Here is a 15766-nt window from a genome sequence, read left to right as displayed (position 1 = left end):
TGAACTGATGCTGAGCAAAATAAGTAGAACCAGGAATACAGTGTACATACTAATAACAAGATTATGCAATGTTCAACTAGAAAAGACTTGGTTCATCTCAGTAATTTAGTGACCCAAGACAATCCCAATAAACTTTGGATAAAAAACTATCTGCAATTGAGAGAAAGAGAGAACTATGGAGAATGAAAGCAAATCAACACATACTATGTTCACGTTTTTCTCCTTTTTCTTTTGCTTTTTTTTTCTCTTGTGGTTTTTCCCTTTTGTTCTGATTTTTCTCTCCTAACATGATTCATTAAGAAATGTGTATTTTTAAAAATTGATGTACATGGATAATCAGAAAAAAAATAAAAAAGCTAAAAAAAAAAAAAAAGAAAAAAAGAAATTTACTAGCCTTACTTGGTATGATCCTAGCCAAATTGTGTTACTTTTCTCATCCTCAATTTCTTCCCTGTAAAATGGAGATAGTAGCTATATCACTTATTTCACAGGGCTACTGTGATCATCAAGTGAGCATGGTAAACACTATTTGCTTGTAATATTAATATTATTTTTATGATTGTGGTCACAATCCCCACAATATTTTTAGTGTATTATAGATTAGTCTGTCTCCTATTCAGACATGACAGTTGTGAGGCTATTTGCAATGAAATTTCTGGTGTGGATTTGGGGAAAAGGGTCAGGATTTCTGATTTTTATTCCATGACACCAGGAGGTGAGAATAGAGTTGGGAACATTCTAGCCCTCTCCCCTACTCCAACAATGTAGTTCTATAGGCAAACGACCAAATGTCTTCAGGTCTAATCTGGCTGACCCAAAGGAAATGTTGCAGTTGAAAAGTAGCCACAATAAAAAAAGGAATCATGAGTTTCTGAGAGATATGTTGGCCAGTTTTGACCTCTTGGCTTCAGATTTTGCACAAGACTGTTCCAGGCTGGGAAGGTTACTTTGCTCAGTTAAATGGGATTATTACATAAACAAGCCAGGCATTGGTTTGGTGCATACAAAATCAAAATTTCCATCTGAATTTTAGTTAATAGGAATGTTAAGGCCTCTTGAGCCTCAGGATTTATGAAACTCCAGGTTTTTGCAGCTGTGTTTTCCCTATGTCTACCAAATGCTGTAGTTAAAGTCTTAAGGAATTATGCAAAACACAGTTGTACAGCCAGAGTTTAATCAGTTTAGAATCTTCCATCCAACAACACTTCTGTTTTTCCCTTTTCTTCCTTATTTTTGGTGGGCACGAGGAGAGGGATTGGAAAATGTCAGAGATGGGGAGAGACAGAAGACAGGAAGAGGTAATCTTGGATCTTGCTAGAACTAAGTTCAGAAGTTATGCCTTTTCTTAAAATAAACTTAAGAAAATTAAATGCAAAAAAAATTGCTAATGTGGCATTTGCCATATGCACACTTATTTATAGAGAGAAATGCACTCAAAAGTGTACATTTGTTTATACACATAACAATTACACTGCATGTACAAGTCAGGTCACAACCTTCTCACAGCCCTCAGAAATACTACACTCTATAGACACTGTGCATTTCCTGATGTGTATTTAAAAAAAAAAAATGTAATTGCAATGTCAAGCCTGAAACGTACGCTGCATATGAGTATTTCTGTACCTGCCCTCATTCTTTTTACGTAGTATTTTAGCTTAGTATAAATTACAAGAAAGGGCTCCGGGATCTACTTTGTTCCAAAAGCTCATACAAGCTTTGCTGTTCTAAAATTTAAAATATTTTCAGAAAGAGTCAAACCTCTATCAGTGGTGGAAAAATGGATCGTATGTCTTTAACCCGCAGAGGTTGAAAGGGTTGGTTTTTCTTTTCTTTTTTTTTTTTTTTTTCTTTTTCTTTTTCTTTTTCTTTTTCTTTTTTTTTTTTTTGGTTAGCTAACAATGGAAACTTTTTTTTTTAAGTGTTTCCCTCCCGGTCCTGCCAAGCAATAGAAAAAAAAAAAAAAAAAGAAAAGAAAAGAAACTTGTTCCGCTGAGTTCAACCCCAGACAGGCTCACAACTTCCTTCCTGCTTTCCTCCCCCTTAGTCCCCCCGCCTTACTCCCTCCTCCCTCCCCAACCTTTTTTTTTTTTTTTTAATCGTACGTTGAACAAACACATCCAAGTGACTGCCAAGCTGAAACTGACAAGGGGTTATCTCTACTTCGGAGAGAGGGGCGCAGGGCTGTGCAGGAGGAGCAGCCTCCCCTACAGTTCCTGCTCGCTTTGCGCAGCATTCGGGAGACTTCTTTCTCTGTGTCCCCCTCGTCCTCTCCCCCCCCCCCCTTTTGGTGTGTCTCTCAGATCTTGATCTGGATGAGGAAACGGTTTTTGGGAGCATTTTCTCTTTAAAAAATCATCTCTGCCCGATGGGGTCTAGCGCCTCAGAGATGATGTAGTCTGAAGAGGACCAAGTGGACTAAGAAATATCCCAGGTAAGGACTGGAAGCTTTTAAATGTCTGTTTTCTTGTCTCTTCCCTCAGTTCTTTCCCTGCAAAGCCCCAACTGCCGGCTAAGTGGATTTGGGTGTTTCAGGTTGGTGGGGGGAAGGGGCTTGAGGAAAATCTTTCAGCTTTGGAGAGTAGAATATTTGCAAGAGAAGAGGGTGGCGGGGAGCCTCAGTAGAGGGAGAGAGAGAGATTCAAGTTTCAGTGTGTTCTTCGGCTTGCCTTCCGGGCTGATCAGTCCGTACTCCTCTTTCTCTCTGGCTGCACCGAGAGAGAGCCCTAGGATTTCCCCCTTGGCTGGGCTGGCGCCAGAAAGCGGGGACACCCCGATAGCTCCGGGGAGAGGCGGTGCAGGATTTGCAAATCAGGTCACCGGGGATGCAAGCTGGGAACTGGAACCGGCACCTCCACTTCCACCTAATCCAGTTAGCTCTTAGCTCTCTGACTTCATGTAATAACTGGCAGGGAAGGTGTGCTGGGGCTGTGCTCAGGTGGGCTTGGAACATTTCGCAGAGACCCCTGTTGCAACCCGGAGGAAGGTACCACGGCTGTCAAAATCCAGACTCCGCCTTGGCTTTATTGCCTTCGTGAATGGGGAGTTTCATTAAAGTGGGACGCCCGAGCTGTGGTACTTCACAGAGACAGCCTCCTCCCCCTGGGTGCACGGGGACGGAGATCCACACGTACTAACGTACACACGTGCACACCCCTCCGCGGGAGTGGGAAGCTAAACAGTGGAGTCTAGCAAGGTGGTAGTCAAAGAGGCAGTGTCCCAGGCCCCTGAGTTCAAGCACACTCACAAAATTTACACGTTCAATAAAAGGAAGCAAGCTCATTACAAAGAGATGCATGTGGAAACACATGGAGCGTGTGTATGTGTGTGTGTGTGTGTGTGTGTGTGTGTTTACTTTGGCTCCCGATGCTGAAGGAGATGGGACAACTTTTAGGCCAGATGAGGGTATTATGTGGTAGGATGTGACTGAAGGCCCTGGTACAAGATAACATTGTAGGCTGGAGGAGATTTACTGAGAGACATTCATTGGAAAATTAAATTGACACCAGAACCACACCGGGGCCCTTATTTAGAAGCTCAGACCACAAAGGGAAATTCATGGGCTAGATGTCCAATCCAGTTTTCCAGAATGCCTGGGTGGGGTTGGGGGGTTGGATTTGGAAGGAGTTTGAAAAATCTAGGGACTTGTGCTGCATGATAGGAGTGAGGTGAAACTAATTAAACACCCAAATTGATGTTCCAAGAGTGTAAGGCATTCCATACTGTAAGGACATATAGGCCAGACTATAGCAGGCACAGGTTATTTGCACCATACCACCCAGCAGAGAGAGCACCCAGAACCTGAGGAGTGAAAATATACTCTCAAATGACGCATACCAAACACAAGCCTATAGATGTGGAGAGGGATTCGAATTTGAAAGAGACCTCAAAGATTATCAGAGTTTGGGAATGTACAGAAAAAGGACATTTTCCCTTCTCTATATGGTTCCCCCTCACTCTTTTTTTTTTTTTTTTTTTACTGGTCACTTAATTTAAGGTAACAGTGGCAAACATCCTAGGGTCCTCACTAGGATAAGCACAGGACCTCAGCAGGCCATCAAGAAATGGATGTACAATACTGATGAACTGTATATTGACTTGCATGCCGCCCCCATCTACCCGTGTGGCTGGCCAGAGCTTCCCCAGGGTTCTATCCTCAGATTAGAGCTGGGTCCTCCTATCTCCACCAGACCTTCCCTTTACTCTTGGCTCTTCCTCTCTCCTCGTTGGGGTCCTAACTTTTCTCTCCCTTTCTGCTCCACAGCGGATCGGGTTGTTTATGGAGCTTTGGGCTGGGGCCAAGCCCGCTGCCCTGCCCCCATCCTGTTGCCGAGGCAATGGTGCCCCGGCTCCGCGGAGGACAGCAGCCGCCGGGCCTGCGGGGCTGACCCTGGAAGAGAAGGAGGAGGAGGGGACAGCGGCGCTGGAGTCAGAGCTGGAGCAGCAGCAGGGCTTGGAAGCGCGGCGGGACCCAGTACTATGGCTGTGTATTGCTATGCGCTGAACAGCCTGGTGATGATGAATAGTAGCAATAATGTGGAGAGCGGCAGCGGTGGCTGCAGCAGCGGCAGCAGCAAAACGCCCCCGCCCCCTGGGAGACCCGGGTTGTCGGTGCCCGTGCTGAGCCCCGGCAGCGGCGGCGTCTTCAGCCCGGGGAGGGGGACCTCCTTCCTCTTCCCTCCGGTCGATCGATTGTCTCCAGACGAGTCCGGGAGTCGCGGGAGCTGGCGGGGAGGCGGCGGCAGCTGCAGCAGCAGCAGCAGCAGCAGTAGCAGCAGCAGACGGAGGCTGAACAGTAGTAGCAGCAGCGTGGGCAGCCCCAGTTGGGCACCCAGTTTGGGAGGGGAGGGGCAGCAGGTGGTGTCTCCGGGCAGCCTTTCCCCAACCGGGCCGGAGGAGGCCAAGAAGAAGCTGAGGATCTTGGAGTGGGAGCTGCAGAATGTGCAGGTGAACCAGAAAGTGGGAATGTTCGAGGCGCACATCCAGGCGCAGAACTCCGCCAGAGAAGCGTCTCGGAGCCCCCGGCTGGGCAGGGCTCGCTCGCCTTCTCCCTGCCCGTCCCGCAGCAGCAGCCAACCCCCCGGCAGGGTCCTCACAGAGTACACCCGGATCGAGGAGAGGAGGACCAAATCCTGGGGAGAGCAATGCTTGGAGACCCCACTGGAGATGGGGAGCAAGGAGGGCCAGTCCCGAGAAACTAGAGGCTCAGTTTCCTCCCAGGAGATAGAGAGAAGGGAGCTCACCCTCAGGGCGTCGAGTCGGTTCATTCCAGTGGAACGTGGGAACTGGAGTCTGACACGTGGGGCACAGAGTACCCCATCTGGGGTGGAGATGGAGAAGAGGTCCTCTACAAATAGAGCCTGTGGCTCACTCACGACTAAGGAGGTCCACAAGGGAAGCCACTCACTCCCTGGAGAGCAGGGCTGCGAGACTCTTGTAGGCTCTGGGGGAGCAAAGCTCTCTAGAGAAGCCGGGGCTAAAGGAGCAGAAAAGAGGGGATCCACAGGTAGGGAGCCCCGCTGTGAGGTTTTCTCTCAGGAGACCGCTGCCTGGATAGAGAGAGGTTTTGCTTCCTTTGGTGTGAGAGCCCAGGAGAATCAAGTGCAAAAAGAGGGGGGAGCCAGGTGCAGTGGGACACCTGAAGACAAGAGCAGGATCGGCGGTTCAAAGGTTCCTGAGAAGTTGGAGAAAGGAAATCTGCCTGGCCAAGTGCAGGGATCCAGGGCTCCTGTGGAGAGGGAGAGCAGGACCACCCCGACTTTGGATATGCAAAGCTCTGCGGCCAAGAGTTGCACTCGGGCATCCTCAGAGCACAGCTCCACAGCCCCGGTGCAACCCCAGAAGAAGGGGTCCCCGGTGGTTTTAGTGCAGAAGCCGGATTCTGAGCCAGGAGAGAAAATAGGGACCAAATCACTTGGAATTTCAGGCAGGGCTGTGCATCTGGGGAAGGTAGAGGTGGAAGTGGAGCCGGAGTTGGGAATTCTTCGTGGCTACAGGCAAGACACTTTGCCTTTCAGGGATTCAGTAGAAAAGGAGGAAGGGTATCAGTGTTCTCCCAAGAACAGTTTTGGTGTTCAGTTCAAAAGCCTGGTGACTTGGCCTGGCCCAATGGAGGAGGCTGGTGCAACCTGGACAGACCCTGGGAAAGTGGTCCAGTCAGATGGGACTTCCGAAAGGAAGCAGCAAAAGGAACAGCAAGAGAACCATCAGGATAAAGAGCTGACCCCTGAATCTGAGAGGAAACCTTCTCTTAGGGAGGCTTGCTGTCCCAGCAACATCCCAGCTGTCATTATCACAGATATGGGTGCCCTGGAGGATGGGGGCTTAGAGGAAGTTCAGGAAAGCCCTCGAGGGATCATGCCTTTGAGAAAGCTGTCTTCCTCCTCTGCCTCTTCTACTGGTTTCTCCTCATCCTATGATGATTCAGAGGAGGACATTTCCAGTGATCCAGAGCGTTCTTTGGACCCGAATTCAGCTTTCCTTCATACTCTGGATCAGCAGAAACCTAGAGTGGTAAGTTTTGATGGGAATGATTTTCCACTAGTCTGAATTTCTCAAACTCAAGCTTTTTATGGCTGTCCTTATACCTGAGTTTCCTTTCTTATTTATCAAACTTAGGAAGTTTTAGGTCAGTCTTCCTGGTGAAAGTATTACTTTCAAGTTTTGTTTTCTGGGTTTAATATATCCTTATGTGGCTAAAAGATAATGAATCAACTGCTTTTGTCACTTGTGTAAATATATGTGGGTGTATATGTATATAGAAAATGTATATTATACATATGATGCACACAACATATGTCTAGTTGCATGTAAATGTGCTTTGTACACACGTTTGTATTGATAAGTATTGTTTTACACACATATATTTGTATTGCATTTATATTCATGATATACCCTATACATACATGTATGTGTTCTCGATGTATTATATACATCAAATATAGGTGTGTATTCACACACATATATTTGAAATGGTCTAGGATTCATGACATATTTTCTAGGAAAGCATGCTATCCATGAGCGAGACTCTCTGCAGACAAGCTGGTTCATTCTCAAAGAGAAAGAGTGATTTGGAGGTAAATCTTCCCTGATTAGGCAGAATATCATCTGAATCTGTGATTCATTTAGGTGGAAAGAAACTTAAAAGCATTTGATTCTCTTAGTTTGGCTTCTGCTGATACTCTAGAGAAGCAGATGGCATTGGTAACGAGGCAGGGCTTGTAAAAACCCTGGAAATGCATTCTGAACTAGTCCATATTGGGTATATAGCCATTATTAATTTTTTTCTTTTATAAACCCGAACCTATCTTATTAAGTTTGGATGAAACACCCCTCCTTTTCAGCACGGCAAGAGACTATGGAACAATTTGAGCTATGAAGGCAAGGGAAAACCATGGTCTGACTGAAGCAGGTGGCTTGTTTTTGCATTAAGGTTCATTTTTCATTATCTAAAGAGTCTGTATTAAGCTTCTATGCCTAAAGAAAGAGACACCGAGAGGCTGCTCTCCAGGAATGGAGAAGGATTTTAGTCCACTGACGTTCTGTAAGATAATTTTTCACATTCATGTCTTTTGATTCATTTCCCAGACATCTTATGCTGGACATACGTTTTATTTTTATGGCATGGTTAATCTCAACCCTGCCCTGCTTTCACTCTTGGTAATAGCAAAATGTCTTGCAGAAGACGCAAGAGTGCAAGTTAGTACTTCAGAGAATGTCTGGACTTTCTCTTAGCCTTGCAAAGAGTGGGAGGAGGTTTATGGTTGGATCTGATAGTTTAGTAAAGGGTTGCTGCCTTTCTTTGGAGTGCAGAATGAGAATATAGAATCTTTCAGTGCCTTCTGCTCAGATATTGAAGATCTGTAGTTTTCATCTTGAAAGTCCAATATTAATTATTTTAACTAGCACCTTTCAATTGATGCTCTCAGAGCTCTATATTTCTTTCTTCCACCTCATTGAAACACTCTGGATAGATTACTATGGCCTTCTCTGCTCCTCATCTCCTCCTTCTCTTCTACCTAAGAAAAAATCACAGACTAGAACTTTCACAGATCAGGCTTTTGTGTTTCTGTTTCCAATGTGGAGGCAAATATATATGCAAAATTTCACCCTGAATCAGACTGGCATTTTGTGGAAAGGAAAGGGCATTGAACAAGTCGCACCTGCAGCTGGTGATGTTAATGCCAGCATTGCAGGAAGGTTGCTCCACCTGAATGGGAGGAGATGAAGAGCATGGAAAATGCTTCTCATCAAAGGTGTGGTCCAGATTTTTGTATCTTTCGCCAGACAATTAGAGACTTAGTAAACAGGAGATTGGTCTCTTCCCTTCTCAGGATTTATTGTCAAGTCTTGAAGCACAGATAATCTATTTGTTGTCCCCTATCCTCAGTCTCTTCAGTGAGAGTAGATTTAGCAGCTTCAGCTGGTTGGAGTTTTGATTACATTTTTAATTTTTTCTCAACATATTTTTCAAAATTGGTAACTTTTATTTATGTCTTTTTAAAAATGAGTCATTCCCCAAAATAATACCCCCTTTGAATCTCTCTTTTTAACAAAGCCAGATTTTTTTTTGCCAATAATGGCAAAAAAAAAGATTTGAAAAACACTTTATTCATTTTCTCATTTGATCTTTACAATGACTCTGGGAAATAGGTACTATTACTACTTCCATTATACAGATGAGAAAACCAAGGCACAAAGAGGTTAAAGGATCATACAGCTAAAGCAGATCTTCCAAATTCTAAGTTTACCATGATACCTAGCTACCTAACCAACCTTGTTTGATGATATGTACAATATTCTCTGCCATAAGGAGAAAGATAGGTTTCCTCTTCTTTGCTCTGGGACCAAGACTGGTCATTGTAATTAATAGTGTCAGTAATTTTTATTTTATTTTATTTTATTTTTAAGTGTCGGTATTTTTAAAGAATTTAAATTGTCAAGAGTTGGGATGAAGACATTCTCTAATACAATTGGTTCAAATATTTTTTAATTATTATCTAAGGATAAAAAACTGAGGAACCCAAGAATCCTTAAGTAGCTTGCTCAAGTTAGTTAATTGGATCAACAGTAGGAATGAGACCTATCTAGCTGTCTGTGACTCTTACACAATCTAGATCTCCACCTCTGAACATGTTTTGAGATGTTTGTCCCTATGGTGTGTAAGACACCTACAGGATTGAAATAAGAAGAAGCTCCCCCTTCCCACTACTCCACCACCAGCTCCATATTCACTGAGTCCTTTGTTGACACAATGTATTTTTTCTTGGGGAAGAGGGGAAAGTAGTCAACTGCAAATTATAGAATCCTATGGACATCAGAAACTTTGGCTATGTTCCTGTACAATAAGCTAAGATTATTTTCATTGACTACAAATTATTATCCTGAAACTGTTGTCTGCATGATAGTGAAAGATCTGATCCTTTCAGCTCCATATCTATCATGGATATTGGCTTGCATGCTACCAAATGGTTGGATTGATTACATTTTTGATGGAAGTTCCTATATCTCATAGATGTTCCTATATCATATGATATATCATGGTCCATGAGAGAGCTTGTCTCCCTCATGCCTTTATCCTATCTATGCCTCTGAATTATGCTGCTGTTATTTTTATATTACAACTCCTTCCCCCCATCTTCAGCATCAACTTCCTCCCCCATTAAAAAAAAAACCCTCAACAACAAGAAGTAAGCAGATTTCTTTCATAAGTGATGCTGGAAAGAAAAAGCTTTGAAATTGAGGATAGAAACCTCACTCAGAGCCCCTTCAAAGATATTTGTTGTAAAGCTGTATCCAAACCTATTTTGAAGGTTAGAGACGAACTTAAAGCTATATTTATGATTGAAAACTTTCCTTAATTTAATTCAATAAATACAATCAAGTATGTACCAAATTCAGAACTCTTTGCTACATATTGAGAGAGATACAAAGTTTAGAAAAGACATAGTCCCTGCCTTTATGAAGTGTAAGTGTAGTACATCAGTATAGTACAGAATAGACAAATTCAAATCAGTTAGTCACTCAGTATTTATTAAGCAGCTATAATGAACCAGGCTTCAAAAGATAAATAGGAGGAATACAGCAGAAGAATTCAGATGTGGAGGGAGGATGTACCAGGTATAGGGAACAGTGACACCAATATTACAGAGATAGGGGAGAAAGGGCATGTCTATGGGACTGTGTGGTTGGGGAAGGAAGTATTGGTAAGGAATCAGAAAGGAGTCTAGTTTGGTAAGAGCACAAAATATATTAAGGGAGTAGTAACAAGTGAGAGATATGCACCATATTTTGGAGGATCTTGAAAGAGAGGTATATAAATGTTGATTTTACTTGGCAAGATTAGGAACTATTGAAAAATGTAAGCAGAAAAATGGTTCTCGGAGCAAAATGAAGAGTGAGGTCAATGAAAAAAGTAGAGGTGGGAAGATCTCTTAGGAGATTATTGCCAGAGTTGTAGTAGGTGATAATGAAGGGCTGTTTTAGAGTGGTTTAAATCAGAATAGGAGATGATAAATGTGGAAGATTGGGAGGGATTGCATCTATAGGTCTTAGTAACTGAGAGGATACTGGAGTTAGCAGGAGAGCAAGAACCCACATATAACCTTGAGGTTACAAATCTGGGAGAATAAAAGAACAGTAGTGGTAGAGACAAGAATACCAAAGTCAAAAGGAGGAACAGGGTTAGGTGTAAAGTTAATACTTCCAGGTTTTTGGTATGTTAAATTTGAGAAGCCTGTGGATTGGAAAAATGGGGCTGGGGTCCTTCTGAGATGTATATAGCATGTGATGTAGAACTAGCATTAAAATGCGGCTTCCCACTATTGTAGCACTTTACATTTTAAGGAGTGATACCCCTTTCTTATGTCTTGCATAAATTAACAAATATTCTTCACAAAAAGATTGTGACTGAGAGAGCTAATAGTTCTGGGCTTGGATTTAGGAAAACCTGAGTTTGGATGTAGCCTCATATACTTACTAGTTATGTTATCTGGGACAAATCCTTAACTTCAGTTAAATCACTTGCCTCAGTTTCCTCAATTGTAAAATTGGAATAATATCACTTGTCTCAGTTTTCTTAATTGTAAAATGGAAATAATAATAGTACCTACCTCCCAGAATTATTGTGAGGATCAAATAAGATGACATTTGTAAAATGTTTGGTACATATTAAGTGCCAGATAAATAAGTTTCTCCTTTTCCTCCTTCTCTCCTTCTCCTTCTCCTTCTCCTTCTCCTTCTCCTCCTCCTCCTCCTCCTCCTCCTCCTCCTCCTCTTCCTCCTTTTCCTTCTTCTGATATAAAAAAGAAAAAAATTAGTTTCTATTTAGTGAAAGCCTTAATGATTCTACCACAAACACATAGGTTTTACTAATTTTTTTGTGAAGAGGTTTGACAGGAGGAAGGTGTTCTCCAAGCTTCTCTTTTTGGTCTATATAAGTTCAAACATTGTTTGGAGGAGACATTCATCTATTCAGCAGAGGATGGGCTTAAAAATGACCTCTAAGATCTCTGTAGTTCTAAGAGTTTATGAATGTTTTTAACTTGGAAAATGTATTCTGGGTGCTTATTTATAGCTATTGAATTTGAAATCCATATTTTCTTGTGACTTTTGTTAGCACATGTTTGTTAAATTTTAGGTGAGACTGGCTGGCTCCGTCTAATTGATGGAGAGCTAATGTTCATAGGTCTATCAATACCACTGCTTTACTGTTTTGCATTTTGACAGGTTTCGAACTGGTCACTTAAAATAATATTAAAGTATATGATGGGATTGCCTTTGTCAATTTAAAGAACAAAATTGTATTGTTGTAGGCAAGCAACTGTTGATCCAGAGTGAGTTGGAAGATTTTTTAAGTCCAGGACTGAAATAGTTTATTATAGATATTTATTTTAATTCAGCATATATCTCTTAAGTACTTACTATGTGCTGGGTACTTTTCGGTCCCAGGGGGATATATAGACAAAAATGAAACAGTCCATGCCCTCAGGAAGTTTACTTCTTATAAGCTTGTATTAGGAAGATACAACTGATGTGCACTGGGGAGAAAGCCAACCAAAGAAGCAATCTGGGAACTAGTGATTCTATAAGGTGGAAGTGAGGAATATATTACAGATATGGCGAATCCCATGTCTAGACAAAAGGAGAACTTGTTTCTTGGGATTATAGAAGTTTGAATGGGGATTTAGGATTTGTAAATTTTGTTTTAATTTCTTAAGGCATACTTTGTTTTATGCAATGAATTTCAAAAAAAAAAAAAAAAGAAAAGATAGGGCTTGGAACTGTGATTTCATAGTATAAGAAAATTCCCAGGTGAGGAAAGTTTTTCTACTAATTTAGGATGACACCTTGTCTATAACTGAGAGGTTTAGAGAGTTACCTGGGTCACTGAGAAATTAAGGGACTTGTTCAGAGTTACAGCTAGGGTGCATCAGAGGCTGACTTAAACCTAGAATATCTTGATTTGAAGACTAGCTCTCTAACCTCTAGAGCACTTTTATTTTTATTTTTAAAAAAGTTGCCATTAAAAATGACTTTTTGCAAAGTGAATCCTAATTGTTATAAGCTTGCTTTTTGAAGATACCCTTTTTTCCCCCAAGTGAAGGAACTTTGTTTTTATGATGCTAAGTCTCTCATTCTGTGTAGCAGGTTTTCTTTTTTCCTCCTCTTTTTTATAATTTATTTTATTTGAAAAAAACAGAAAAGGAATACAAAGCAAAATAAAATAAAACAAAAGAGAACATTGTTATGTGCCCAGCAGAACATCAGGGAGAATTCAAAATATATAACAATTAATTATCAAATCAAGAAAGTATAAATATTAGTAGAAAAAAATATATATTCATGAATGTCCATTTTTTTTTTTTTGCTTTCTTGTAAATTGTTCTTTGGTTCTCTGCTTTTTTTTATTCCCCCCCCCTCACTTTTATCCTCCCTCCACTATTCCCAAGCAAACTACATTTAAGAAAAGATATATTTATGTATAGATATGTAGATATATACATATATAAACATACTCACACTCATACCCACCCCACATTTGCACATATTTCCTGTCCCTGCTGACTTTTTATTAAATTCTGCTCCATAGCCTTTTTTGCTATTACTTAAGCTCCCCCACTCAAAGATCCCTTCCTTGTCTTCTTCCCTGACCCTTTGTTTCCCCACCTGCTCATCCCTCCCCTTCTTTATTTATAGATTTTGGCAGTGCTATACCCTTCATGGTATATAAGTAGTGTTGCCTATTGAACCCATTCCTGAGAAGGTTTTCAGAACTACTCTCCTCTTTTCTCTAATGTTTTGTGTCTATTTTTCCTCTGTACTTCATTTACATAACATGATTACTAGTAGTTCTTACTTTAATTCTGCCAGTCTTTCTTTTGAGCTACCTTCTTGTTAATGTGAATCTTAAACATAGAATGTTTAAGAAAAAAAACACAATTTGTCCATGTTGAGTTCCTTAAAATTCATCTTTGATATTGGCTCCTCTGTGTTAAATGTTCTGTCAAGTTTGAGTTTGGTTGATAGTAAGTTCTGAAAATCTGCAAGTTCCTTGAAGGTTTTTTTTTTCTCATTCAAAATTATAGATAATTTTGTTGGATTTATTTTTGACTGCAGTTCTAGTTCTTTTGATTGTCAATAGACTTGATTCCAGGACCTTCAATCTTTTATTGTGGCTTCTGATAAGTCTTGTACAATCCTAATTGTAGCTCCAGCTATTTGAATTGTTTTTTCTTGTTTCTTGCAATATTTTCTCTTTGATCTGGGGTTTTTGAAATTTGCCAATAATATTCCTGTGTGTTTTCCACAAAAGATCTCTTTGAGGTGATGATTGGTGGATTTTTTCTATTTCTACTTTCCCTTCATATTCTATCACCCCAGGGCAATTTTTTTTAAGATTAATTCCTGCATTATTGTGTCAAGGTTCTCTTTTTGTTCACAACTTTCTGGGAGTCCAATTATTCTTATATTTTTTCTTTTGTTCTGTTCTCCAGATCTATCGTTTTCTTACAATGTTTCACATTCTGTTCTATTTTCTCATTCTTTATAATCTATGTTGTTATTTCTTGGTCTTTCAAAGCTCCACCAGCTTCCGCTTGCCCAATTCTAATTTTTAAAGCATTATTCTCATCTTTGAGACTCTGTAGTTCTTTTTCTAGTTGGTTAACTTTTTTTCATAATCTTGTTTTTCTTAGATGATTTTTATTTTATTTTATTTTTGTTTTTCCTCGATGTCTCTCATTTGATTTTTGAATTCTTTTTTGAGTTCTATACATCCTCTCTGTGCAGGGAACCATTTCACATTACTCTTTGGAATAGGTTTTTTTTTTTTAAACTAAAGTGTCCTCCTCTGAAGATGAACCCCGGTCTTTCCTGTTCCCACAACAGATTTCAATGGTAATCCTGCCTTTCTTCTTTGAAAGTTCGTTTTTTAAAAAAAAAAAAAAAAAGAAGTATTAGGGTAAGCACCTCTAATTGTGGGGTGGGGAGGTGTTGCCTCAAGCTTCCCTTCAGCCCTCTGACCAGGAACCCCAAAGCAAGAACTCTACCTCCTGCAAGTGCCCACAGCCAGCAGTGCCCTTGCCACTCTGCTTCTGCACTCACCTGGTGCTGGCTCCTTCTCGCCCAGGGTTCCTCTCAACAGTACAGCTGGGCTAGGGCGTTCCTAATGTGCTGAAGTTCACTTAGTCTTCCTTAGTCCTCCGGGACTCACAGTCTGACTCCACAAACAGTCCGGGAGGTGAAAGTCTTAGTGGTTGGGGCTGAGACTCCAACCATTCCAACTAGCTCAGGGTCTCGCTTGAAGTTTCCGCAGAGCTAGCCCGCAGGTGTTTGCACTTCAGACAGGATAATCCTGGCCCCGGATCTTCTTGATTTTTCAAGTCTACGTCTATGTCCTAAGGCGCATATTTGATCTATTTGTCAGGAAAATCGGGAAAGCTTGAAATTTACCAACGTACTCTGTTATCTTCCCAGAATCCTCCCTGTAGCAAATGTTCTCAAAACAGCGGACAATTGTGGTCCAGGTACATGTCTGACTGTCAACTGATGTGATCTAAATAAAAACTATCCTTGAGGCTTTGTCTGCAATATGTGGCTGGAGGGTAATTAAGATTGAAACCCCAGACTGGAACCCTTGTGACCATAATTTTCCATCCATTTGAGCAACAGTGTTGCAATGAACTGGCTGAAATGAGATAAATTAGGTAAAATGCTTTGTCAACCTTTAAACCCACTCTAATTGTCAGATGTTGTCGTTACTGCAATGCATGAGGATAAAACCATGATCACACACTGCGTTATCCATCATCATTCTTTGCATTTGTAGTCCCACTGCCTGGCACATAATAGGTGCTTAATAAATACTTGTTGATTGATTAACCACTGGGCTTCCCTCCATTTTTTCATCTTGCCAAGATAGGCAGAGACTTAGGAGGGAATAGATGAGGCTAAATACTGGCCATTAAATGCTTTTGTCTGCTCAATTGAAAGATGCCACAGAGATTTATGGTATTAGTAGGCAATTAAACTCTGGTGTTTACCATGCCAAAAAAAAAAAAAATTCTCGCCTCTGAATTTTGTACAAGGATAGCATAATAACATAGTTCACGGGATATATGTATATATATTTTATTTCTTCTTTTTTGCTAAAAGTACAACCCCCCTCAAGCCAAACTGTATTGATAAATAAATTTTTCAACATTAGATTGGAAGATCCTTGCAGGGAAAAGTTGGAAATTATCCCCCTTTGTCTCTTTAAAGCACAAGC

General features: G+C 41.2%; 1 protein-coding gene across 1 annotated transcript in view; it reads left to right on the top strand.

Moving 5' to 3' along the window:
* Positions 1-1911: 1911 nt before the first annotated feature.
* The window catches only part of ITPKB (inositol-trisphosphate 3-kinase B), a 166170-nt gene continuing 152315 nt past the window's right edge, over positions 1912-15766 (top strand). Inside the window, exons 1-2 of the mRNA XM_051993420.1 lie at positions 1912-2431; positions 4262-6510. Of these exons, the coding sequence (XP_051849380.1) occupies positions 4477-6510 (2034 nt within the window). The 5' untranslated portion in view covers positions 1912-2431; positions 4262-4476. The remainder of the gene's footprint in view (positions 2432-4261; positions 6511-15766) is intronic.

Source organism: Antechinus flavipes, chromosome 4 (genome assembly GCF_016432865.1).
Source record: "Antechinus flavipes isolate AdamAnt ecotype Samford, QLD, Australia chromosome 4, AdamAnt_v2, whole genome shotgun sequence".
NCBI classification, from domain to species: Eukaryota; Metazoa; Chordata; class Mammalia; order Dasyuromorphia; family Dasyuridae; genus Antechinus; species Antechinus flavipes.
Note: the sequence above shows the minus strand (reverse complement) of the source record. Positions and strands in the feature narration are given on the sequence as shown.